The 27,211-nt window shown below is 42.5% G+C and overlaps 1 protein-coding gene across 1 annotated transcript; it reads left to right on the top strand.

The window, feature by feature from the left end:
• The first annotated feature begins 20 nt into the window (after positions 1-20).
• Smu1 (Smu1 spliceosomal factor) lies at positions 21-2,528 on the top strand. Its single transcript, XM_012366112.2, has 8 exons — positions 21-172; positions 277-343; positions 412-555; positions 727-841; positions 925-1,567; positions 1,641-1,742; positions 1,813-2,149; positions 2,228-2,528. Exons 1-8 carry the CDS (start codon positions 147-149, stop codon positions 2,324-2,326), a joined length of 1,533 nt encoding a protein of 510 aa, XP_012221535.1. The 5' UTR covers positions 21-146; the 3' UTR covers positions 2,327-2,528.
• The last annotated feature ends 24,683 nt before the right edge of the window (positions 2,529-27,211 follow it).

Here is a 27,211-nt window from a genome sequence, read left to right as displayed (position 1 = left end):
CTTGTTGACTACTAGTTGCCGTTAGATGGCCTTTGATATTTAGTCACTAAAAGAATGGTCGAAAGTCTGAATGTGTTATGAGTTATATTATCTAGAAGTGAGAGAAAGTTTGTTTTATGTACATATAAACTATAAGATATTTGAAAATGTCAATTGAAATTGAATCTGCCGAGTGAGTGGAATTACTTTGATTCAATTAATTACATTGATTATTGTCAGTAATATGATTGTCAGACAACAGTGAGCTGTACTAATAATAACCTTATTATATTTCAGTGTGATCAGATTAATACAGCAATATTTGAAAGAATCAAATCTTGTAAAGACACTGCAAACTTTACAGGTATGCCTTTTTTGATATTTCAATATAAGTATTTTGATTCCATGCTTACTGATGCATTTTGTACACAGGAGGAAACAGGTGTGTCACTGAACACTGTCGACAGTGTGGATGGATTTGTTGCTGACATAAATAATGGCCATTGGGACACAGTTTTAAAAGCTATACAATCGTTAAAATTACCTGACAAGAAGCTTATAGATCTGTATGAACAGGTAAATATTTCAAATTTGAGATATGGTTTGAATGCTTATGTAAACTTTTGTAAAATACAATGAATTAAGGTTTTAAGCACAACTCTTAATACTCTTAAATCTTTAACTTTAATGTTTTTTACAAAGTTTCAACACTGCATTTGTTGTGATATTCATGGATTTATTGTTTAGGTTGTTCTAGAATTGATTGAACTAAGAGAATTAGGTGCAGCACGTTCCTTATTAAGACAGACTGATCCTATGATTATGATGAAGCAACAAGAACCTGAGAGATATATTCATTTAGGTATATAACATTATACATTAGAAATCATTTTATAATTACGATATAATACAAATTAATGATATTATATATACACTGCTTTACAGAAAATCTACTTGCGCGTTCGTATTTTGATCCACGCGAAGCATATCCCGATGGAAGCACAAAAGAAAAACGAAGAGCATACATAGCAACTGCTCTTGCTGGCGAAGTGTCAGTGGTACCTTCCAGCAGGTTGCTCGCTCTGTTGGGACAAGCATTGAAGTGGCAGCAACATCAAGGTCTGCTACCGCCAGGAACCACAATAGATTTGTTCAGAGGAAAAGCAGCGGTTCGCGATCAAGAAGACGAGAAATATCCGACACAACTTTCAAAGCAGATCAAATTTGGCCAGAAGTCGCATGTGGAGTGCGCACGTTTCTCGCCAGACGGTCAGTACTTGGTGACCGGTTCGGTGGACGGTTTTATCGAAGTGTGGAACTTTACGACTGGCAAGATTAGGAAAGACTTGAAGTATCAGGCGCAAGACAACTTTATGATGATGGAGCAAGCGGTGCTGTCGATGTCGTTCAGCCGCGACAGCGAGATGTTGGCGGGCGGCGGTCAAGACGGTAAGATCAAGGTCTGGAGAGTGCAGAGCGGTCAGTGCTTAAGAAGATTCGAAAAGGCGCATTCGAAAGGAGTGACCTGTTTACAGTTCAGCAGAGACAATAGTCAAATTCTATCGACTTCATTTGACACAACTATAAGGTAAAACGAGGAAATGATTTCACTGGCATAAATATGTTTCAGCAATCAATAAATATTAACATTTATCCCATAGAATACATGGCCTTAAGTCGGGAAAAACGCTCAAGGAATTCCGCGGTCACGGTTCGTTCGTTAATGAGGTCGTTTTTTCTCCAGACGGCCATAACATAATCAGGTATCACTGCAAACACTGTTCTAAACAGAAAACAATTATTTTCATTTCTACATCATCTTTTATTCTGCAGCGCCTCGTCGGATGGGACTGTAAAAATTTGGAGCTTAAAGACTACCGAATGCATAGGCACTTACAAATCATTAGGAGCCGCCGATCTCACAGTGAACAGCGTACATACTCTTCCACGAAATCCGGAGCACTTTGTCGTGTGCAATCGTTCCAATACCGTAGTAATCATGAACATGCAAGGACAAATAGTGAGATCCTTCTCCAGCGGTAAACGAGAAGGTGGCGACTTTGTATGCACGGTGGTGAGCCCGCGCGGCGAATTTATCTACTGCGTCGGTGAAGATCTCGTGCTGTACTGTTTCTCCACGTCGTCGGGAAAACTCGAGAGAACGCTCAATGTGAGTATTCCTTCATCTTTTGCAGTAGCACATTTCAATTTGCAATATCATTGCTTAACAACGTCTGGTTCTTTTTAGATACACGAAAAGGACGTGATCGGCTTGGCGCATCATCCTCATCAAAATTTATTATGCTCGTACAGTGAGGATGGTTTGTTGAAATTGTGGAAGCCGTAAAATAATCGAGAACTTTTATTTCTTTTTTACTTGAGTGCAGTTTGGAGAACTTGCCTGACTTCAGGACCTGTAATATATACATTTTTGAAAGTGACTATGATAATCGTCTTGTGAATTGGTCAAGAATTTGTGCGGTTTGACGATTCATCTATTCTTTCTAATATTATCTATACCCGTCAATAGAAAATATACGTAATTTCGACACACAAACAAATATAAAAAAAAGACCCTGACCATTACAATTTCCCTGTCGAGATTACAAATCTCTTCTGCAGCCTGCGCGTTTTTCACGCCTCATTCCGCTTCTCGTTACAATCCCGGGCGCGTTAACGAGGAAAGGAAAGGCATGATGTTTTACGGGAAAATCGTCGATATCGCTGAAGCATTGGACGTAACGCGTTCTCGGCGAGCAATAATAGGCATTACGCTCGCTTGTATCTGATCGTGCGAACCTAATCGTTACAGCGTCGCCGACGTTAGTTGAGGCAGGTAGATAGGATGCGGGTTGGGTGGTTGGTCGACTCGGTTCGGGACTAAGTGCACCTCCTCCTTGTATCCTATCCCCCCCTTATACAACGTCACGTAGCGCGGGCCCCTTTCGTCGGCGCGCGCTTGGTCGTAATTGGGCTCGAGTAAATAAGCAATCGCTATATATTTCGGCTCGGCAAATATTATAATAACAGACTGCCGGGGTTAACCGGGTTATCGGTCGTACGATCGGTGGTCGGCTCAGGCGTCTTAGACAGCGCCAAAACCAGCACCGATCTTCTGCTCCTTTTTGCACACGTCCGCTTACAGCTTATGGCCGTTTACCGAAAACGACCCTTCGTTAATATCTTCATAAAACTCTTATGCGCGAAAACGTATCCGGCCGAGAGACGACGATTAATCAAGCCGACGGACGGGATGTCGCTCTAATCGAAGAGCGAAGCGGAGCGAAATCTTCGCTTGTGTATTCGGTATTATATAAAAGTTATTATATTTCTTATATTTATTATATTTTTATTAATTTTTATAGTTTTACTTATTTGGTTTTTTATACTTAAATTATTTTTAGAGATTTTTAATTTTTATGATGAGAGAGAGAAAGGTTGACGTGAAATAAGAATGTTATTTTTATAAATTTCTCAGATCACAAAATTTTTTTATTTTTATTAAATACTTTCGTAATTACATCTTTCTAAAAATTTTTAATAAAAGAAAATTAGTTTTATATTTTAGTTGCGAGAGAACGCTTGTTTCTGTAACGCGTTTTTATTTGGATATATAAAGCAGTATATTTTGTTATTTTTCAACGAAACCTGTCATTTATGATGACACAAGGATGTGAAATCCAAGGGATTTTCTCACGAAACAAAATTATGAGATTGCGTGAAAATTCACTGTCGGCTCTTTTATAATCCATACGTGAAAGCAAATGAACCGGAAAGCCGTTCCGCTTCCTCGTAATTCTGGCTAATGCGACTTTAATGTCACTAGAAGATTTTCACTTTGCTCCAGTTTCCTGTCGGTATCTTCGTGTAGTTAGACCAAGTCGGTCCAATTATTGGTCTCATCCCGTCGATTTTTCTTCTTTGTAGTTATACCTGAAACCGCCGGTAGTCTTTGTGCAACTTTCGATGTGTTTTAATGATGCTTATAATTTATTACACAAAATATAATCAATAATTAAAGTAAATGCAACATCGTTTCTGACAATAGCACAATCACTCAATTGTTGAATTTTTCTAGTTACAATTTATCTACTAGTCTTGTGCTAAATTTAGATAAGACTTAAATTAATTTTTAGCAATAAAGCCAGAAGAAATAAATTTAATTTTTAGTCGCAATAAATACGTAATTAAAAATAAATTTGATTTTTAGTCAATGCTAGGAATAAATTTAATTAAAAAAATTAGATCTACGCATTAGAACAATTAATAAATTGAAGCAACAAACAAAACATAAAAATTTTTATCACTTTTTTATTTTATCTTCTTGGACATGTTATGCTCGGCATAAAGCCAAAAAGAATATTGATCGAAAACCGAAAGAAAGTTGTTTGTGTCGGCGGCCGATGCTAGAATTACCGGATAATCAATGACTTCGTACGTGTTTGTGACCTACCGCGAGGTTGCATGTTCGATGGTCTGGCTTTGGAGACGATTAGACGCAACACGCAGCGTGTCTGCGGGACTGTTTTGTGTCCCGGGTAAAATGCGCGTGTAATCATAAGACGACGTATTCACCGGCCATAAAGGATTTTCAAGCGAACGGCCGGTCGAATTAACTGTACGCGGTCGTTACGCGCAAAACCAGATGCTACTCTTAGCGTTACCGGTACCGTAACCGCTGGCCGTCTCGTAATCGCTATCGCTGCGAGACGTTTGATTAAAACGTGATGTTGTGCTGCAACTTGCAGGAGAAAGAAAACAGACCTATGAATTAGAAAAAGAAGGAGGGACACATAGTTTTTCATACTTGCGTGCGTCGCGTGATAAATAAATCAATAATTTTTTAATTTAATTCGGGGAGGAAATTAAACGATGCAATTATGTAACGAAATGCACGAAAGCGACGGAGGCAGGTGCTCCTGCGGAGTTTCGTGAAAGGGCTATAAGAAAGACGGCGAATCCCCATCGCGAGGGAGGAACTACGAACGGTTGGTCTTCGGGAAGGAAACTCGCTCCACTAATTTCGGCTCTTCCGATGCGATATCGTACGAGTGCCTTCAAACCTTATCGCTTAAAAGACCAACACACGGTCTTTTATCTCTGCATTTATATAGATTTTTAACAGTCAAGTAGTAATAGATGCTTAAGAGCATAGTTTTAAAGCATTTCGTCAGGTATTATGGATGTTAAAAAGTCGCGTAAAGGTGAACCTTTCGGAGAAGGAATGATTTCCGCGGTACTTCGCTGAGATTAGCGATACAGCGGCGACTGTAGATCACGTTCGGCTCTAACTCCTAGCGCTTTCGTTTCCGTATTTCCGGAAGACTCCTCAATTTCGCGATCATAATTTGTTAATAATTGGACATTGGTTGCGGGCCCATGGTGGAAGGGCCTCCGCTAGCCAACTGGCCCCAGGTGTGTGCACGGGGAGCGTGGCGGACGCGTGCTTCTCCCCTCTTTAACCTTCGCTTGCAGCCGAACGCGTTTGCTTGATTCGGTTCGCTCCCTTCTTCTTCTTCCTCTCATCTCCTTCTGCCCTCTTTCACCCGACGATCTTCTCCTCCGCTCGATCTCATCCCCCTTAAAGCATCTAACGCTCCTGTCGCAATTTGACGCGGGCGCGAAATTCGCACTCGTAGATATTAATTCGCAAACGCGTGACAAAAAGGGGGATAAAACTCGGAATCCGAGTGTGACGTTACGTCATAATTTTATATATGAGAAAAATAATGTATTGAAAAAAATCGTTAGATCAATTGATTAATTAATTAAAAGTTTCGCGTACGATTAAAAATTTTACATACTTAGTAAAGAAAGAAATAATAAAGAGTCTCGTTCTTCACTTAACCATTAATTAATCTTGAATTGTTGAGCAATTTTTGATTTTAATAAATTTTTAATTCAGAATTTAGTGTAAAAAATAAGAAATTAAATAACGAATGATTGCAATTGCTCTCATTCAGACATTGGTCCTGAATTGGCCAAAAAACTGATAAAGAAAAGAAATTTAGTACGTTAAATATGATTGCAAATGTATATTGTTTGTCATGCATTAATTTTCTTGTTAATTATTGCACACGAGACGGTAGCACAGACGAGACATTAAAATGGTTAAATAGAATATCGTGTGTAATTGATCAAACGAAAAGCAAGTTTCGATTAATACACAGCGGCGGAGACAGTTTTGCATTCGCGGAAATTAAGAATTGAATCGACAAACTGCATGAAGGTAAACGAAAAAGTTGCTTTTATTCACAAAAGTCGGTTCCAAAAAGTTGATGAAGGAATTTACAAAAGAGAGGAACTTGGAACATTATAGCCTAAATATGATCGCAAAAGTATAAGTGTCCGTCATGAATTAATGACAGATTTTTGTTAATTACCGTCCGACGTACATGAGACCTCAACGAACGAGACAGTAAAATGGTTAAATGGAGTATCGTCGTGTGCAGTTGAGCAGCGAAGGCAAGTTTCGGCCGGTACACCTCCGCAGCGCGGTGGGATTTGCATTCGCGGAAAGGTGGCAATTACTCGCGGAACGGAATATAATGCAATTATCGAATTAACCCTCGCACCCCCACATAATTGCTCGCGACTTCACGATTTAAGTGGATAATCATTGGGAACCGGCCCCGGCCGACCGGGCGAGCGCCGAATTTCTTCGCCGGGCGAGCGTCAGGGAATGTGGGGCGGCAGATCGTGCGATGCATCGTGTAATTTACTTGCGCGTTGCACGTACGTACGCACGCACCGTTTGCTCTAATGGCGAATTTAACGGACGACCTCGCTCCCCTCCGATACACTGCTGCGATCGGCAGCATCGATCTTATCTATTTCCCTTTCCCGTCAATCTCCGCCGGTTAGAAAAATCGTGTGTCAGCGGGAAAAGGGAAAAGGAAGAAAAGAAGACTGGGCATATCCTTCTTATAAAACTTCTTTCAACTGCGATTCGTTATGAAATATCGCCGATAATTTGCCGCGGCGTAACATACTTGCCAGTTTCGATCGGGGAAATTGATCGGCGAGCGGTAGCGTCGCGAACTCGAGAAAAAGCTTCGCTCCCGATTGAAGGGGCCACTCGGTCACACAGGAGGGTGCCGCATTGTTACATTATAGCCTTCATTTTCACCTTCGACTCTCCCGCAGCCGCCCTCGTTCGCGCGGACCTCATTGTTTCGCGGGTTGCCGAAGAACGTCTATTGTACTGTCGATTTCAATGCACGAATCTCAAAATAGGGCGGCCGATTGTTTCACTTTTCTTTGAGTCTATTCATTTCGGTGCCGGCTAATTTGCCGACGTTCACCGACCCGACGACGATTTACGAAGCGTCCGGATAGCCGGTTTCAAGGAATTTTAAACGCTCGGAACGCGCGATGAAGATTATTCTGTAGTTTCGAGGAATCTCGAGTATTCATTATAATTTAATTTACTATTTTAGATTCGGACTTCCGAAAATCTTTATAATTATATATAAAGTTGAAAAATAATAAATGTATACATAAATATCGATCAAAAATACGTGATCTAGGCATTTTTTTATTTTTTTTTAGATAAATGAGTAAATTTTTTATCGTGTAAGATCTCTAGGCGTGTCGCCGCATCGTGTGAAACTCGTCAATTTTTTCGAGCGAGAGCATTCGTAACTGTCTCGTACTTTGAGTGAAAATTCCGATTCACTCATAGGCACCACCCCCTCGTTTCGAAGGGCGCTTCCCCGACCTTAATCACTAGGCTACCGACGCTTCGAGAGCGCTTCGTATTCATTTTACGAAGCCGCGCTTGGGAAAATTCTGCGTCGCAACTGCACCGTTGATTCTCGACGAGCGCGTCCTCCCCTTCCGGTTAGCGTACATTCTTCATGACGTTGAAAAAGTTTGAAGAAAAATTTATCCAACTTTAATCATCAATTTATCAAGTTTTAATCATGTCTTAGAAAAAAAGTATTTTCTTTAAAAAACTTTCTTAATCTATTTTTTTTTAGACAATGCCTAATTTCTCGAAGTATTAGGAATTCTCCCAGCAAATATTGACTTACCTTCTTTATTACAATCTTAGATTTTCTTTCCATTTATTTCTCTTTGACAGACAGTCGCGCACAAACAAGGCCGGCGATTTTCTCAAGCCGTATTACAAATCACCGGAATGGCCCCGGGGGCCACCACGATTCCCGGAGTCCTTTTCTCAACGGCGGTCCCTCGAAAGTTTCGAAAATCAATTTTTTTCCCCCGGGGCGTCAATTAAGCGGAGTTTTTCCGTCTTCGACGTAGGTCCGAGAGCGCAACGACTTCGGTCCTCGGAAGCCTTAATCGTTGCTGCTCCCTGGCTCTTACCACATTTGGACCATTGCAATTTTCAATCTTTCGGCTACTGCAATCGTTCTCTCGAGAGTCATTCGTCTAGGTGTTAATCCCTCTAGAGAGGACGTGACTCGGCATCCAGTTTTCTCAGACGAGCGGCAATCGTAACGACAGGAGAATAAATATTTAGGTATCACCATACTAACCGTCATCTCTTGTACGCACTCTGTCCGCCTAATCGACGATTGTATTCTCACCTGTCATGGAAATATATTGAATTAATATCATCGAAAAGTTTGCGACCGATACGAGTGACATAATGACAAAAGAAAAAATTGAGATACTCTATTTTTAAACACGTATAGTTTTTGAAGAACAAAACAATTTTTAGTTGCCTTAAATAATAAATATCGAATCTTTTCAAGCTTCTCAGAACACATATAAGTTTTTTCTATAATGTATATTTCATAAATATTTGAAGACGACTTTTCTTTCAAAAAATACTAAAGATGGACTATCGTCGAGTTTTTAATATTTTGTATTTCTGCAATCAAATTTTTCATTAAGATCTTATTAAAATGTTTATTTAAAATTAATTACAGAATACAGTTCTTTCATATAAAGAACAATATCTTTAATAATGTGAAAATATTCAGTTTTAAATATTGAAGTTTACAATCGTACTCTTACGGGATGCAAGTTTAGATCGGCGATTAATGTGCGAACCGGTGGTATCGGCGGGAGTTTTGTGGAGTTCTCTATTTCATCTTTTGATTATACACTCCTCCGCAAGTACACATATAATCGGCTTACGCGTGTTCGCGGTTAGCCCGATCGAACAGACGTGAGAGAAGGATCGACCGGGGATCGCTCTCTCACCTCTTCGGCGTCCGAAGGGCGCGCGATGCGAGAAACGCGACGGCGCGAATTAGGCGCGCTTTGACAATCCTAATCTCGTGAAATATACGCGCGAATAACGATGCGACGAGAGACGCGTCGGATTAAAACACACCACAGCCGGAGCCGCTCAAAGGGTGACGCTTGCTAAATGGCGCTAATAGTAATCCTATTCATTGTGACGCGATACTTTAGGCGCGTCGTGTCGTCCTACTTGTGCGGATTACGAGCGGAAAGGCCGACTAACGTCCACGAGTAGCCGGGCAGGTGAAAGAGACGATTCCTCTTCGAGAAACACGATATCTTCCCGCGAGGTGTTGAAATAAGAGCAATATTTATCTTATATATTATATCATCCGTAATATATTTAAATGGAGAAAAGGCAAGTCATGGGATTTTATAGCAAAAGCTCTTACTAAGTCTATTCGCTTCCACATGATTATAATCCAGAGAGAGGTGTCTGATTTATCTAGTGGATAAACATCGTATATGTGCGTATAATGTACGATGCAAAGTGTGAGAAATAGTATAAATACGAAAATCTAATCAAAGACAGATATTTAATCCTTTGTAGTTGAATACCTTTTAGTGTCGATTTTATTCTGATTTCTTAATGAAGAATTAACATATTTGTAATAAATAATTTGAAAAAAAATATTGGAAATTTTTCAACTACAAAAAATTATATTGATCTAATAAAAAATTCTTACAAAATTCCCGAGTTATAAAAGTCACAGATGTCTTTAAGGAAGATTTTGAAAAGGAGGTTCTTTGTGAAGACTAAAATTTATGTGAGACATTCGTATTTTTTCATCTATACGTGCTTTAGTATTGTATCTTTTGAAAATACTGCTTTGACGATAACTGCGAACGGATTTAATCGAACGAAAGGGAAGGTTTTACACTCGTTGTCTCGTCTGCTCTCGCTGTGGACGTTGAGAGCCGCGGGGGTCCGAACCGGTCTATTACATCCGCGTCCTAGTTATTAATTATACTCGTGCCACCACGGTCGCTTCTTGCGATTAAACGCGCGCGCAACCTCGTCGTCTCACACAGAGTGATTCATCTCGGAAGTGTGGCTGTTCGCGGCGGGACGTCAGTGCGCGTCTACATATGTCCGACTCGATCTGTCCAGCTGCTATCTAGCATATTACATTTTAGTCGGGACGTTATAATCTTCTACACAAATAGATCTCAGGCCGCGCTAAGGATACGCTCTTATGAATAATAGGAAAACGTTCAAGCGCTGCATTTATTTGTGCAGGATGTTAACGCGGAATTGTGTCGGTTTATTTTGGATCTATTTTTATATATGGAAAATAATTAATAATTCAAATAATTTGATACGGAAATCAAAATATTCAACTACTTTTCATCCTACGAATTTTTTAGCTCTCCAAATAAAATCCTGCACGTAGAATTTCTCTCCGTGGAAGTCTAATGGACTGACAATTACACGATTGTGACTCCGAATTGCATTATAATTGACAGATTAAGCAATGTTCGACACGCGAAGCGGTTCACGTGCGTCACGATGAGGGAAGCGAGAGTACGGCGGGCTAACGCACGGCCGCGTTGTTTTCTCTACTCTCGTATAATTACGATTATAGGAGCGCGCGCACGTGTGCGTCGGTGGTGCTTTACCTCGCGTTGGAGATCGTGGGAACCGGCGTGAAGGGAGAGAAGGACGTGGAGAGCAGAAGGAGGAAGGAAGGAAGGACGGACGGACGGATCTCGAAGGTGAAGAAACGGACGGGCGGCGGTGGTGAGGCGCGGGGGGAGGACCGAGGGGGGAGGCGAGCCGGGGTGAACGCGGAGGCCGGACCCGAAACTCTCTCCGGACCGGAGTGCCAGAAACGCGAACGCTATAACGATCCGTTGTGCCGGTGGAGTGCGTCGATGGTACTTCCAGCATTATGGGCTCGATCAAAGCGCTATATTGTTTGAAGTCTTATTGCACCGGCCGTGTAAACTCTTCGCGTCCGACGGAGAGGGCCTCGAGCGGAACGACACGTACCAAAACACTTAACCGCTCGCCGCTTATCGATAGCTTGCACCCTTTTGATCTTCGGACCGTAATCTCGCCTCGCGTAAATACGCAATTATGCACGAAGTAATTTCATCGCGTTCGTTCGGAATTAGTGCGATCCCGGTTGAAAATTATTATTGCAACACCTTTCTTTCGCGTCATTTTTCATCTAAACTAAAAATTTCGTGTTGATTAAAATAATTTTTATGAGACCGCTGCCACCGATAACATTCTTCAAGCGACAATCGCGATGAACGAATTTATATATAATTTAATATAATTTTACATTACATCAAGGGTTCGCAGAGCTTGGAACATACATTTACACCGCTTACATTACGCCGATAATTTGCAGTTAAATACAATAGAGATGTTTTTCCGAAGGGAAAGAGAGGAACACGACTGCGCGACGGGCCACGCGTACAAGACGGGACCCCGTCGACGCGCGATAATTGGTGGCTCGGCGGAGAAGTATTCCTAACGTCGGATGGATCTCGCGTCGTCCCTCTCGTCGTTGCAGTCAGTCGTAGTAATTTAGCAGGTAGCCAAAAGGCCCCGGTCTCCCCCGTAGTCCCCCGCGGCCCGGGGATCGCCGTAACCGCCCCATCTCTCACGAGCCTCTCTCCCTTGCACGCGCGCCCTTCTCTCTTCCCCGCGTGCCCACCGTGCGCTCGCACGACCGGGGCCCCCGCCAACCCCCCCCTACCCCCCCTCCCCGGTCGACTCCCCGTCTCCACCCCCCGGTCGCCCCGTTGCAACCCGCGCGTATTTAAAAGCGTTTAAGGGCGCTCTCCAGCGCTCGAGTGCTCTCCTGCTCCGGATCCACAATGGTTCTTGCGTATTATTTGTTGGTGAAATAACATGCTGTCAGTTATGGGGGATATGCTAAATATATAGGCACGCTAGAGAGATTCCCGAAGGAGAATCGATCGAACGCCCGGGTCCGGTCGTCCGTCGTGACGCTCGAGTGTTGTGCTTCGAGTCACGGCGAGCCGACGGCACGCTCGAGGTGGGAATGGGGAAGGCGGGCGGACAGGGGGGGAGGAAGGGTGATCTTTATACGCGCGATGGGATGCCCACCTTCGCGAGACAATTCGTAACAATCGAGGAGGCATCGCCGAATGCAGGTCCGGCTTCGGGGATGGATCGCGCGGATCGGATCGATTCGGCCGCGCGGGCACCCTTCTCGTCTCGCTCGCAGCCCTCCCCCTTCGGTCCGGTCGACGGACGCGCCGGGGAGGCGTGGAGGCACCGTTTATTTTTTTTCCCGTTTTTTTTTTCCCTTCTCCGGACCCCGCCGTCGATATCCGACAATCGTTTTTCTCCTGCCGCGCGCGAGAAAGGCATCGCAAGGATTCCGGATAGAATTCCGAACGGCCGCGCCACGCCGCTCGCTCGCTCGCTACCGACGACGACGGCGGACTTCTACGGTACGCGCGCGGCCGTGTTTCCTTGTAGACAAGCGGATTGCAGGGCTTTGGCAAAATAATATTGATCCTTCCGAACTCCTTCTTCTCTCTTCCTTCTCTGCGAGAAATTACAAAATGGGATAATGAGTGTGAGAGCCGAGGGGCGGCGGGACGTGCAAGCAAACGCATAGTTTTAAGAAAGATAGATCAAAACTGTTTATTTGGGATTTTCCAAGTGAATATGACTCTGGATAATCCTTGAAATAAAATGCCAAAATAAATGTCTAATTGTATTTTGTAGCACACACGTCGCTCGCTAAAGTTATTTTCTGAGATCTCGAAGAGATCTCGAATTAATTACAGCGATAGACGAATTTCTACGAGGAAATGTATACTTTTTGCTTGATATTCGCCCACGGCCTTTACTCTTACTTAATCTAATAAAGCAACTAATAACTAATAATAACTTAATATACTTCGACCTAAGAGCAGGCCGTAATTATGTGCTCTTTAATTATGTGGATCCTGCGCTCGATCGAATCGAACGTTATTTGATTATCGAGCTCGGCCGCGTACATAAAATAACGAAGGGGAGGAGCTGTTTGTTTTTCGGACACTGATGGGCCCCGAGCGGCGAATTTAGGGCCAGATCGGCGTCCGATCGGGTGTACCGAGCTCGTGCAGACACGGCTATGTGAGAAGAAGAATGATGTCAATATTTTTTGCAGTGACGGCGAAGCGGGCGGAATTTATTGCGCGTAAATTGCTGACTTCAAGTCAAGCGTAATTACTCGCCAAGTGCGATATTTATTAGCGAATGTGTTGGCGCGCAATATTTTAATCAATTGTGTCTTTATGCTAGATATATCGGGTAGCTTTATGCTACATATTCTAGGTTTTCTATTAAAAAATAATTTGAATAATAGAATTCAATAGATATCTTACTCGAAATTGGGGATAAGTACAATTAGCGCTTACTTGTGTACTAAATTGAAATAACACGAGGTGCAGCGTCTTCTTTTCCCTCAAGTGCTTAGAATAATAGGATGAATAGGTTAACGGTCGGTCGAGAAAATGAAGTGGACTACGGTGCGTGCGTCCGCAGCACGCAGCTGTGTTACCACAATGCGCGTGCCGTTGAGTTTCGCACGTGCATTGCATGCGCTCGCTATCGTTACGGGAAATGGCACGTGACCCAGTTTTAATCGCGGATCGCTCGAGGAAACATTATCGTAGTGATTAGTTACGAGAAACTGCGTGAAATCTAATCCCTGTCTAGTCGTCGCATACCGTTACCCGCGCAGATGTCAATACCTGCGAGTCATTCTTATTATCATAATCGCGTTCTATGATAAATGATCTGTAATTGCTTGTAGATAAATAAAAAAGGAATTGATTATGCTCTATCGGCCGGAGAAACTCTATTGGAGCACGTAGCACGATGTACTGGAAAATGTGATTAATTAAGGATAATTGCAAGAAAAGGTAGAATCATCAAATGTGTCGCGAGAGATAAAAAAAAAAAATAATTAAACACACTTGTCATATAAAATATTACATTTTGAAATAATTTATTAAAATATAAAAAAATTTTGAAAAGAAAGCAGCGAGCAGTTTCTACAAACAACAGATTCCGCAATATGTTTTCTGCTTCGACTTCCGTCCGCTAGTCGGGCAATTAGCGTCGGGCCGAGGTGCGATATCCGATTACGTTTTTTGCTACGAGAGGCGCGAGTGTGAGTGACAGGCGCGGGTGGATGATGGGGCGTTCGGCCGGCACGACAACACGCACCTCATCGCGGCTTTTCGGTGTGGACCTCGCTATTTCGCGAGGAGAGAAACGAGATCTTGTTAGGATCGCAACCTGGTTAACGTTATGACAACCTCCTCCCGGTCGGCAATTACCGGATTACAATGTAAAGGTGCTAAAGGTGGTAAAACGCTGACAGGGTCACAAGGCGCTTATCGCGGGGTCCCCTTTGAGCCGGCAGGCCCCGTTAACGAGCTGCGAGGTGTGGGCGGACGCGCCGGTGCGTGAGACGCGTCGTCTCGCCTTATATCTTGACGGGATAATTTTCTCCCTCGCAGCTTATCCCTCCTCCCGTCGTTCCGCGTATAATTCGCGCGCTCTTACGTCGCGTCACAGTGAAGCGGTGTTTGGTGGGCCAAAGGGATTCGGCTTATTTGCTACGTAAGTTTTCAGCAACACGCCGCTCGTCCGCTCTTTCTAAAAACAGCTCTTCACGAATGATTATCGTGGCAACATAATTATTATCGCGGACCATTTGCGAGATGAATTATGAAGGAGAAATCGTCTATTTTTCACATTTTTCAGATAGTCCCAAGAAATCATTATAAATAGAAGATTCTTCTTTTATTTCTTTTTATACGAAGTTGACGAAAAATTTATGTGTTTAGTAAGTATTTTAATTTTTAATAGATACGGAAGTATACGTTTTTGTTACTCAAAATAATTCTTCAATGAGAAAAGGATGTGTGTTCCCACGCGAGAAGAGCGGAATGATTTCGCGAGAGCGTTCGCTGCAGGCCTCGTAAAAATTTCGCGCGCGTCACTTACGCGAAGCGCATCTTATGCCAGTGTCATTTACGCGTAAACTGCACTTTAGCCGCTCTTTTATTTCCGCCGGTGTTCTGGCTATCGGTCAAAGTAAAGTGTTATTTGATTTGTGGCCGGCGAGGAAGAGTGGTTTGTAATAAGTTCACCGCCTCTTTCTCAATATATCTGTTTTGATGGCTCAATGCGCGCGTGTAAAAACGTCGTGACATTTACAGCACGCCTACGAAACAGATAAAATTGTATCATGAGCTCTGCGGGTTGCAAAGAATACGCGGAGACCGGAAGAATACTCGAGCTTTTGTTAAGCGGAAGTGGAATTGTTCACTTGGTTCTGGATCTCTTTTTAAATTTCTTATTTAAACAGAAATTATTTTAATTGTAGGAAAAGAAAGGAATAAATTTGCGAATAGAAATATAGTTTTTAAATATAGTTTTATCCAAAAATACGCACACATGTAAAAATATCGAAGAACATCCTGGTTCTAAAATATCTTTCGCGCGCCCGTTTGCGAGACGGAGCATCGGCTTTCATCGTCGATCATCGCGAAGTCAGACTTCTTCTTCAGGCCCGTTAAAGAGACGAAGTTGTTTTTGATACGATCGTAAAGAGAGAGAGAGCGAGAGAGAGACTTGTACGCGCGCGAGCGTAAAAGTACGAATGCAGAGACAGACGAAGCCGTACGAAGTCATAACGCGGGGCCGCAACGCGATAAAAGTCTTTAGGCACCTGTCGTCCGTGCTCAGATCGCCAGAATGAGCCGGCGCAGATGCTGCCGGCTCATTCTTTCCGCCGAGACAACGAACTGACACTCGTCCGAAGATATATTTCCACTATTAGCGCTAACGGGCTTCCTTACCGTTATCTTCTAGTCGTAAATGCGTAATTAATTGTATCTATTTTAGCGAAATGACACGAATTTGCGGTCAAGAAGAGCGGATGTTTTATTGTTGAATGCGCTTATGCAAAATTCTTATTGCAATGAATTGAGATGCTGAAATACTTTCCAAAACACCAATTATTTCTATTATTGATTTATTTAAGCTAGAAGCTACTTATTTAATATATAATCATTCTCTATACACGTTTTTATAGTTTTTTATTTGTCTTACAAATTTTGTTAAGAAAATTATTTTTTATCTTTACTAGTATTATAAAAAAATTGTTTAAAGTCTTCGATAAAGATTTGGCAGCGAAAATCTCTATGCGTCTCGCGGAGACATCAATGCCGTGCGAATGGCGCGGTAAATCCAATTATTTTATAACTACATAACGAAACATTTATAACGCTTGGAAAAAAGATTTAAATTAATATTTTCAAATTTATTTAATTTATTAATGTATCTCAGCAAAAGATTAATACAGCATTAAGATTAATAAGAAATTTACATTTTATGATGTAAATATTTTATTTTTGGGATATTGTAGATATTTTAATTTGACAGTCTCGATAGACCGCAATATGTCGCAGATTTTTTTCCAAGGAGTAAGGTGTCCTATGTTCACACACGCGCGTTTTCGGCACCGGCGAGCATGCTTCGAAGCGTATACAAGCGTGTAATTTTTCGGCGTTATACGCAGACGATTTCACCGCAGTCATTCGCCCCGGTTCGCCACGCACTTTACCTAATGAACGCCAATAACCTTCGGCCGTCGATGTCGAACCGAGATCGTGTACGGATAAGGCTCCGAACAAGCCCGCTGGACCACCCGGGCTATTTGGAGTGACACGCCCGAACGAGAGGCACGACACGGACCCGCGGTGTCCGATGTTTCGGAGAACGTTGACACCTGTAAGCGGTTGTTGGTACACTGAAATCGGTGGCATCACGGCCGTCGTCATCGTCAAGGGAAAGATTGATGCGACGTGTCGTGACGTTGTCGTTATCTACGATTGATCTCTGCGTAGTTAATACAGCGATCGCCGTCCCGTTGCAATCGATAGTTGCTTTCTCGTCGTAACGTTATACTTTCGTATTGCGATGAAAAATATACGTAATTAATCCTTAAAGCGAAACATCGTTCTTTCCGATTCAACGACAATTTAAAAATTAATAGTTGTGATTACTTTTGTACTTTTTAAGATTGAGAAATTTTAGGGAAATCGTACAGATTTAATTGAATATAGAACTTTTCCATCTTATTGGACATTTTGTGTTACATTAATACGATTTGTTTTTAATAATTCGAAAAATCAAATCCGGGAAATTCTTCACGGAATGCGAGCCCAGCTGCCCAAAGTGCATCTCGGTTTAACTTAAGCGTGCGTTTTCTGGAAAAAAAATCGTGCGTGTAATCTGTAGGTATTATCTACTAATCGTATTTCACCGAAACCTTTCTTTTCGCGACCAGCGGGACGAACATTTATTAATGACGAACAACCGGCGAAAGAAAGCCCGTCGGTTCGGATCTTCTGAATCTCATTCACTCATTATGCATTTTGGGAAGATCGAACTTCGCTAGATATTCGGATGTAAAGAAAGTGCTATCCTTGTAAATTTCCGCCCTTCCGTCTTCGGTACCGTTCAAAATATTGTAATCTGATCGTACCCTCGAAAACTGGCGAAAACCAGGAGGGAGAGAAAGAGAGAGAGAGGGAAGCAACGCGCAGTCTGGGTCGAAGCGAGAGGTACGGAGAGATCGAAGCATGGCGGAGGCGACACGATCGCATCGGTGCGATCTTCGGAAGGGTCCCGAAGTCCTTTCTTCGCACCTATTTCAACGCGCGGACTTTATCGCTGATGAAATCAACCATATTTGTCTCCTAAACAAGAGACTCACGATCCTCGCTGTTTTCGAGCCTCCGGTTCTCTCTGCGATCCAGATCTCGAGCTGTTCGTCGCCTCGGGAAACACAACATGGTCCGACAGGACCGTTATATCACGTTGCTTTCCTTAATCATGAGAAAGCTGCAAACGTACGGATTCGATATTTTCCAAATACTTTTACTTATCGTTGAATTTTCTTTAAATTTTTGAAGAAAACGTAAATTTTGATAAAGATATCGGAGAAAGGAAGAAAATAGTTGTCTATCCATATTTAAATTTTCTATTAATATTTTCTTTGTTATTGATTTCTATTTAAACTCGCCTTTGAATCCTTTGACTAAAAATATGATATCGTAAATTAAATATTCAATTATCTTCGCAAAGGTTCTCTTATATTTCTAATATATTTAAATTTTCTATTAATATTTTCTTTGTTATTAATTTCTATTCAAACTCGCTTTTGAATCCTTCGACTAAAAAAAATATGGTATCGTAAATTAAATATTCAATTATCTTCGCAATGGTTCTCTTATATCTCTGTAGAAAATCATAAAAATCGAGTTGGAGAAGAAATTGAGAGATCAATTTCGAAATATAATGTAATTTTATGAAGCGCAGATATATTAATACACCGACGTTTGAAGTTTTTACGGAAACTTGACGGGTTCTCACGAGGACCGCGCGATAACACGTCCGGTCGGGGCCGTCAGCAGAGAACGAAAACCGTCGCCGCCCACATCCGGAGGCATCGGGGGGGCGGCGGGGGTGGCGGCGCCATCGCCTCCGGATCGCTCATAAGGCGTTTGTTGGTTTTACCGGTAATCGTTAATTCGCGCGTTTATCCCGCGCGCGATCTCGGGGCCCCCGTCCCAAAATTGGACCGCTCTCATAAATCTCACCGGACCGTCCGTCCAATTTCAGATAATGTTGCAAGAGCAGTGCCGTTCATCGTGCGGCAGGCGAAGAAATTGCCGTAACGGCGCGTTCTCGCTTCTTCCATGCGAAACAGGACGTTGACGTCTTTCCGCCCGCGCGAGAGAAATTCAATGCAATTACAAGCTGAAAGCTGAAATTATTTTATTCTCACGGAACATATTAGCTAAATATTTACGCGGATCAAGTTTACAGCATGTTCATCGCATTACCAGTATCGATGGTAGACTTCTTTCTAATTTCTTCTTTTACGAGGACGTATTATTATTTTCTAGTCTTTAAATTTTTACTTGCGTAAATTTTGACAGATTTAATTGAAAGACTTTATTGCAAGCAGATCGAACTCCTTTTGAAAGAAAATTTGTTTTCCAAATTTTCCAGATATCCGTTCCGAACAACTGCTTCGACAGAAGCCGGACATTTTACAATATCACGCTATAACATCATTGGAAATACAACAGTCAGCTGCGAAATTTTATATTCTTACCTGGCGTCCGCGGTGTATAAAGAAGGCATCGGCATAAAAGGAAGCGCACCCCTTTCGTTTCATCTCAGCACCGACTGTCGTCGCGAGATGATTTCCGGCGTCATGATTCGGCACGATTCCTTTGGAGGATTGGGTGCGTATATCGCGGTCCCCGCCGGGCCCCCGTCGTCTCTTCGAGGGTAGTGAGAATTAAGGTAAAGCCAAACATATAGAAGGGGGTGAGAGGACGAGGAGGCGCGGGCGCGCGCGCGCGCGGTCCTGCACGGGTTGGCTCCGTCGAGGGAGGACGACAGGGCCATATGGAGAGCATACGGCGAGCAGCAGGCTCTCCGCACCCGCTCCCTTCTTCGAGGGTTTAATCTACCCGCCCGCCAAACCACCGTCGTCTAAAGAAATCAGGTAAGCAACCAAACTTTGGCGCGTCTCCGTTTCCGCTATTAGGCGTTTTTACATATGTGCGCCGCGGCCGCGCACGTGACGTATGGATCCGCTCTCGGATGATTATCTCGATGCACTTCTGGGACAGAAGATGTTACGTCATTTGTTCCAACCGTGTCAGCGTGTTCCGACCCTCTTAATCGTAACTGTAGAAAATGATCCACGGGATGTTAATTGGAATAAAAAAAAAGGGTTTGAATCGACTCTCGAGTCGTTATCTCGATGTGTTTCTACAGCAAAAGAATTATATGATGTCTTGGTTCTTTTAATCGTTCAAAGTATCACAATAAAATTGCAATCAAAGCTTAGTTTATTTATAGCTCAAGTGTTTGAATTTGGTGAAATCGACATTGATGAAATTAAAATATTTATTAGAGACTTTGAACCTTCTCGTCGAAAGTACAATGCAATTTTTCGAAGATATCGGAAATGAGAGATGTTTACCTTATTTTTATTAACATTCTCTTTGTATTGATTATATTTGCTGTTATTATGTGAGTCACAAAGGAAGAATTTATAAAATTTTTGATCAAGTTAAAAAATGTGATATCTATTAAATATTTAATTGTCTTCGTAATGCTTCTCTTATATTTTTATGTTAGAAAAATTTAAAAGACTATTTTTGAACTACAATGAAATGCAATTATGAAGTATAGCTGTGGCTCTTAAGTATCAGTCAATCTACCTATAAAAAAAGGGAAGAAAGAAGAGATTTTTGCTTCGAAAACACAAGTTAGAAAAAGCGGAAGCACTAGAAGGAAGCTGATATCCGAATACCATCGAATTCAGTAACGAGCGACGCGATGATCGTCGGTATTGCGCGGTGCCCGTCGATTCTCGAATTTGTCGATTCCTCGAAGAGAAGGAGCTCGTTCTAGTAGACGATCCCGCGGGCCCTCTTGTCTCCCGCTTGCCAACTGTCCCAGGTGTCCGTGGGCCCAGGGCGGGAGAGGGCCCCGGGAGGACGCGAGGCGTGTGGCTGGCGCGTGCTGCTAGTCCTCGATTCCGATTCCCCGCCCTTAAGTTGCTTCCGATCGTTGCCTTGACTGCCGTCGCCACCACCGCCGAACATCACCGCCACCGCCGCCACGGTTCGCGCCACCGCCGCCGGCACCGTCACGCTTAACGAACACGCGAGGTGAGGCTCTTTCGTGCTTAAAGACACAAAACTCTCTCGTTTTGCCCGTCCTTCTCTCCCTCCCCCTCTCCCCCCTTTCTCTCCTCCCCGACTAATCGCCTTTGGCTTCGGCTTCGGTTACACTCGTCGCGGAAACCCTCTCGTACGGAAAGGTGTGCGTGCGCTCCTTATTCTCGTGAATTGCCTAGAATGTGTAAAGTTCTGCAGGTTAATGGGGTGTGGAGCAACATGTAGCGAAATGGGAAGGAAGGGGGCTGTTGAAATCGGCAACAGTGCGCATTATGCTTGACGTGTCCTGTGGCTTTCCAGGATCATGATAAGACTAGGAGTTTCATTTTCCTTTCAGAGATAGTGAAAGACTTACGAGTAAAATAAATATAGATGACTCGGATCGGCGAACAAAGCGGATCAATTTTCAATATTTTATAACTTTTAAATTTGATACGATTTACCCTTTATTTTTTCAATAAAGTAAGGTAAGTGAGAGTGGATCAATTTTTAAAAATATAAAATATTCAAAGCAATCCGTTGTGCCTCATCGATCCAATTCACTCGTCTTTATTTTATTTGAGATTTCAATTATTAAAATACTGCAATCTATTTTTACATTTATATATTTTTGAAACGTCGAATATATGAGAAATAAGATGAATGAATTAATACATCATTCTACCAGAATTGTTTTCTAATTCTTTTGGCAGCCATACAAATAGTATAACAACTCTTTAACATGCTATCGTAATGAGCTGTTTAATGTAAGCAGTTTGTCAGAATTGAAAAAGAATTGCAGGAGAACAACTTAACTGCAGTTTCGATTATTCAAAACACTTAATTTTCTCGACATTGAACAGTTTGGAGATCTCTCTTTGTTCCAATGCCAAGACGGTCCAATTTCACGGCAATCCTGCTCGACGTCGAGTGATTACTTTACTAAATATCCTTAATATGCTCTTGGCAAAAAGCAAAAGTCGCGTCCTTGCGTCTCGCTAAACTGCCCGGCGATCAATTATGGAAATGCGGGCAACGAATGCATATATATGTACATACCTACGGGGTAGGTTTCGACTCTTCGCGCGGTTCGTGCGGGAACGATTTTCGTGTAGACGTTCCGATCGTAACGCAGCGCTACCAGATTATCGATTTTCGCGGCGTGCGTGCCGACCCCGGGCGATAATTTGATTCGAACAATCGGCCGTAGCTGAGAGTCAGTCACGGTACGCGTCCGGATGACTCCGAGACTCCGAGATTATGCTTATCTCGGACGTGTTATGCATCACACGCCTGTACAAAAGTGTAAAGTCCCGAGATTGGTGATTTGCATCGATTAGCGACGACAAGCGTGTCCGGAAACATGCTTGCACGATCGCTCCACATTGTACTCTTAGACTGTCGCCGCGAATGAATTTCCTCATTCTTTTTTATCGCATTCTACTATTCGTGGACACAAAAGCAGAGACTTGTTAATGAATGTCTGAGAAAAAACAACTTTATACGAATGCACGTTTATCAATGAATACTATCTAACTGACTACTAATTATGATTAATGGCGCAAAACTCACTTTCGAGCATTTTGTTTTCGTTTTCGGATTTCTGCAAAAATAAAATATAAAAGCGAGACGATGCAGACGGCGTTCTGCGTCTCGTTTTAACTTCATTTTACTTCACTTTTCAAGGTCTCTTCGCCGAAGACGACCTTCGGCGATCGGTAGATTCACACGTGGAGGACCGTATGGCGGAATATACTTATCCTTCCCCTTCGTCCTCGTCGGACGACAGCGGCGGCCCCGGGATTTCTTCGGGAATCAAGTTTCTCGTTACTAATTTTGCAATATTATCGAGGTCCGTTGCGCGAGCAAGAGTCGCATGGCACGCGAGGCGTATATACAATGGCTGCATCGTCCGACACGCCGGATCATTGTGGTAAAAGAGCGGGCCGCCTTTGATAGTTCTAAGCTGCGTTAGCATTTCTATGGCGACCGAATTGCATCGGTTCGTCGAAAAAATCGTTGCCGCGCCTGCGGCCGTCATTGTGCAACGCGGTCGACCGACAGGTTGAACCGTTTAGCCATTTATCCCGTCATTGGCGCTAATCAGGAACATTATTGGCGTTGCATCGTCGCGGAGAGAGGAATCTTTGCGTGTAATCCGCGCGCGCACACGCGTGAATCGGCAGAGACGTGTAAATCGTGCCGCGAATTTGCTCGTCATTACAAAAGCACGCAAACGACATTGTCGCAGTATTGGTAACTTACTTCAATGGGTTGAATAACAGGACATTAGCACATAACTGCTGTATCGTGTTCTCTATTTTTCTAGACATATTATATCTTTCTGAACGGTGAATATCATCCTACCATTTTTCTAACTATCACAAGTTACGTATAAATCAAAGCAGTTATTTCACTGAAAGTAGGAAATATTTTTTGATATTGCGAAGCGTTTTTTCTCATCATTTATACACACATACACATGTACATTTAATAATGAAAAAGGGATCCGACTCGTGGGAAGAATATCCCGCCCACAACTCGATCGCGTCCCGATTGAATTAGTCGAAACTTTCCCGAAACCTGGAAACCAGGGCGTTTCGTCCGATATGGCGACGTTAATTTTAGAATTCGGGCTTGTTTATGGCCTTCGTGAACCTTTGCGGGAGGAACTCCGGGATCGCACGACATCGATCCTTGAGCGTTCTAATGTGACCAAGGGTTGAAACTCTTTTGACAGCGCTATCGCCCCCTTCGAGTGGATCGATCGAGATGAACGATCTGGGTCGAAGTTTTTCTTCCCAGCCGATTTTTTCCCCGTTGCGCGCAATCGAAACTAATTTGCGCTGCAGGTAAAGATTCGATCGCACCTGTGATCATTTTTGGAAAACCGAAAGTATCGATGCTACGACTTCCTAAATACGCAAGAGATAAAAAAATCACTTTTTTCTCCCAAATTTTAAATTTATCTTCTCGAGTTAAAGACAACCTCAAATCTTTTATATCCTGTGCAATATTAATATCGCGGAAGGCGAAGTAATTGCACGCCCGAAGGATAAAGTGTACCGTTCGCGTAACTACGATGTAAAGTTAATCCGAGAACAAGCCTGATGATAGGGAGGTATCTTTGTGTGCGGGACCACACAGGTCGGTAGCGCGCATTAAACTTGGCATACAGGTTCCGCGGAACAATCAGCGGTAACTATATATTCAATTTTTATATTTGAATATTAAGCAGTGGCGCATCCTGTTGTCGACGACCTATCCGCCTCGCCGCCCGAACTTCGCGTTCTCACAATCGATGCCACGCATACACAAAATGGATAACGCTTGTTTTTTTTATTCGCTTATTACGATGCTTCACGAATCGCTGAAGGCATGGACCGTATGGTACTTTTGGCGGATCTTATTTCCGCGCTATTGCATTTCTATTAAGTCGAGTAGCGCCTGCATTCGTGGGCTTCGATTTTATACGGATGAATATTCAGCTACTAGAAAAAATTTGTTTCCACTCATCAAAAAATCAGAAGATTAAAATATTTATAAGTCGTAAATCAGCGAGTGCAAAGATTTGAATATCATATTTTGTTATAAATTTAATGTCATTTTTTTCTTCCATTTCTTGCCGATGTATTAATAATATATTATTAGAATTTTTAAATTTTTCGGACGACCGGTTTAATTCACGGACATATATTGTTCGGAAAATTCTCCGACGTTTGCGCTCAGTCAGGCGGGAAAATTCGTCGGAAAAATCGTCGGACCATCCGCCATCGTAATTACCAGCGACGTGTAGCAGTCAGAAAACCCCTTTATTTCTAAACTATGATAAACTAGCGCTCGCCTACGGCCGGGAATTTGCCTCTATGATTTATGCTAATGCGGCGGACCTACCCCAAAGCAGCCTCCACTAAACGCTCTATTAGGCTTAAGTTAATTACGACTACCTTCCTGCGGCGGGCTGCCCGACGCCGATCGTTACCATATTACAATACATATATTACGCCCGATTAACCATGCTAGCGCGCGTTTCGTGAATGTTAAAAAATATAAGGATAGTCGGTTGCGACTGCAAGTGCATCCCGCTTCCCTCTCGGCTTTTGTATCATTCGTAGCGACCGAGAAGAATTATATTTTCCTTTATTGCACCCTTTGTTTCCCCGGTTGCTCATCTTCCCTTCCTACGTCGTCGGCGAGCAGTTTCCTTTAATCAAGCGCGTCTAATTTTACAAAACTGAAAGTATAATTGCTCACAAATGACTTATTCATATGAATTTGTCTATAATTGTACAAGAAATACTGGAATTTGAGATAATATGGAATAAGTGTGTTTTAATGTGTATAATTAAACGAGCAAACAAATATTTTCAGAATTTTTTAAGCACATTTCCAATATGCTTAAGAATCCTTAATTTATTACTTGGTACACGAGAATTTTTTGTAGGACTCGCATAATTTTTACGACGCGCATTATCTTCTATGATTTTCTAAAATAGGAGAGTACGTAATAAATCTGTGTTCTAATTAGATTTATATCAAGCTGACAAATTTTCGAGATTATAGGCATTAAGCGCGCTGGAAAATTGCATCAAGAATAAACAGCGAGAGCGTATCGCTGAAAAAGAACCGATAAACCACATGCGTATCGTTAAACGTCGTCATATCGGGCGACCACGAGTGGACCGAAAAGAGCGGCGACCATCGAGAAGGTGATCTCGGGCAGCGGTCTCTTTCGGATACGACGATTATGGACAATAACTTCATTTCACCCCGGGAACTAGTTTTCCTGGTGGTTTTTAATGTTTCCGATCACGCCGCGACCGGGACACGCCGCCTAGTTATTTGCTCACGCTCCAATACATCATTTCGTCCGGCATAATCGCTAATTGACCCCCGAGATTTCAGGGAAAGACACAAAGTCGCAAACTAGCAGCGGACCCACCCTCACATACCGCGCTGTTACACTTCCTCGTCGCAGTTGACCACGGAAATCTAGCTGCTAGCTGTCGTTAATGGGGAATCTTTACTTTACGGCTTCGACGAACGCACGTTTTACTATTGGAAACCGTGAAATCGTTCTATTCCTTTGTAGGCCATTTATCGTGATTGAAGAAGAGATGTGGAGAAATTTTCTAATTTAAAGAGAAAAAAAGAGAAATACAATTTGAGTTATTTAATAATAAAATATTATTTTACTTTTATTGCTTATTTTGAACGCAAAAGATTAAGCAGTAAACTAAGTGGATCATTCAAATTTTTGTGTTACACAGTAACGAAAATAAAAATTGCAATATGAAACAATACACGATTGAAGAAGGCCATGCGAAATATATACATACGATCGTTAGACAGATCGATTGAGTCGATTAGTGTTGCGAGACGAGAAGAAATCACCGCGGGCCGAGTGTTTTGCAAGGCGTCTCGTCTCGGGCCTTCGTTACGGCGAAGAGGCCTCGTTTGAGAAGCGTTTCACGCGTTCGGGCAGAATAGAGGAGTGCACGTCATGCTTAGAATCGCCGGGCAAACAACACAAACGAAACGAAGCGGCGGCGGCATGGTAGCCTCGCGCTCTCGTAAGGACAAAATGAGGAATCTGAAAAGCGGAACCGTATAATGCGGTGATTGTATTCCCGGAATCTGCGCGGCACGCACTCTCTTAACAAGCCCGGACGAGCTCGTTCTGTCTGGCCGACTGTAGACACGAGAGCTCGAAGAGCAGGCTGCTCGTCGCGGGCGACACCCTGCCAGCCGTCAGCAGACGCGGTAGTCGGCTTAATAATTAAAAAAAAAGGATGTATATGGACGATAAGTCATTTATTAAAACACGAGATGTATATTCGGTTATTGCTCGGTCAACGGAACGATTTTATTTAATTATGTGGACTTGCCACGTAAAAGAAAAATAATTATTTTCAACTGTGCGTAACAGTACGATATTTTTCAATAACGTAATTATTTTTAGTAATTTTCTTCAATATATTTTAAATATATACGCGTCTAGTTTCTGAGAAAAGTTTGCAGAATGTAATATGCGTTCTTATTAAGCTAATTTTTGTTCTCAACATTCCGCCTTTAGGAATTTTAGGAAATATCTAAAACTGAAAGTTTGGTCGAATGAGTGAGTTGCAAGTTATGAAGGACGGCTGTCCGTTCTCGGAAGGCAGCAATAATGATTTTGGGTTAATTGCTCGCTTCTCGATCTAATAGAGAACATATCTATCAGCACGTTGGATTCAATGAATTATTGATGAAATGACGTGGATGAAGGGAA

The sequence above is a fragment of the Linepithema humile genome, chromosome 2 (genome assembly GCF_040581485.1).
Source record: "Linepithema humile isolate Giens D197 chromosome 2, Lhum_UNIL_v1.0, whole genome shotgun sequence".
Classification (NCBI taxonomy): Eukaryota; Metazoa; Arthropoda; class Insecta; order Hymenoptera; family Formicidae; genus Linepithema; species Linepithema humile.
This window is presented reverse-complemented; position numbering and strand designations above follow the sequence as displayed.

Coding starts and splice junctions, on each gene's coding strand:
- Smu1 (XM_012366112.2), top strand. CDS start 147: ATGTCAATTGAAATTGAATCTGCCGA. Junction 173..276: donor ATTGAAATTGAATCTGCCGA/GTGAGTGGAATT, acceptor ATTATATTTCAG/TGTGATCAGATTAATACAGC. Junction 556..726: donor TTATAGATCTGTATGAACAG/GTAAATATTTCA, acceptor TTTATTGTTTAG/GTTGTTCTAGAATTGATTGA.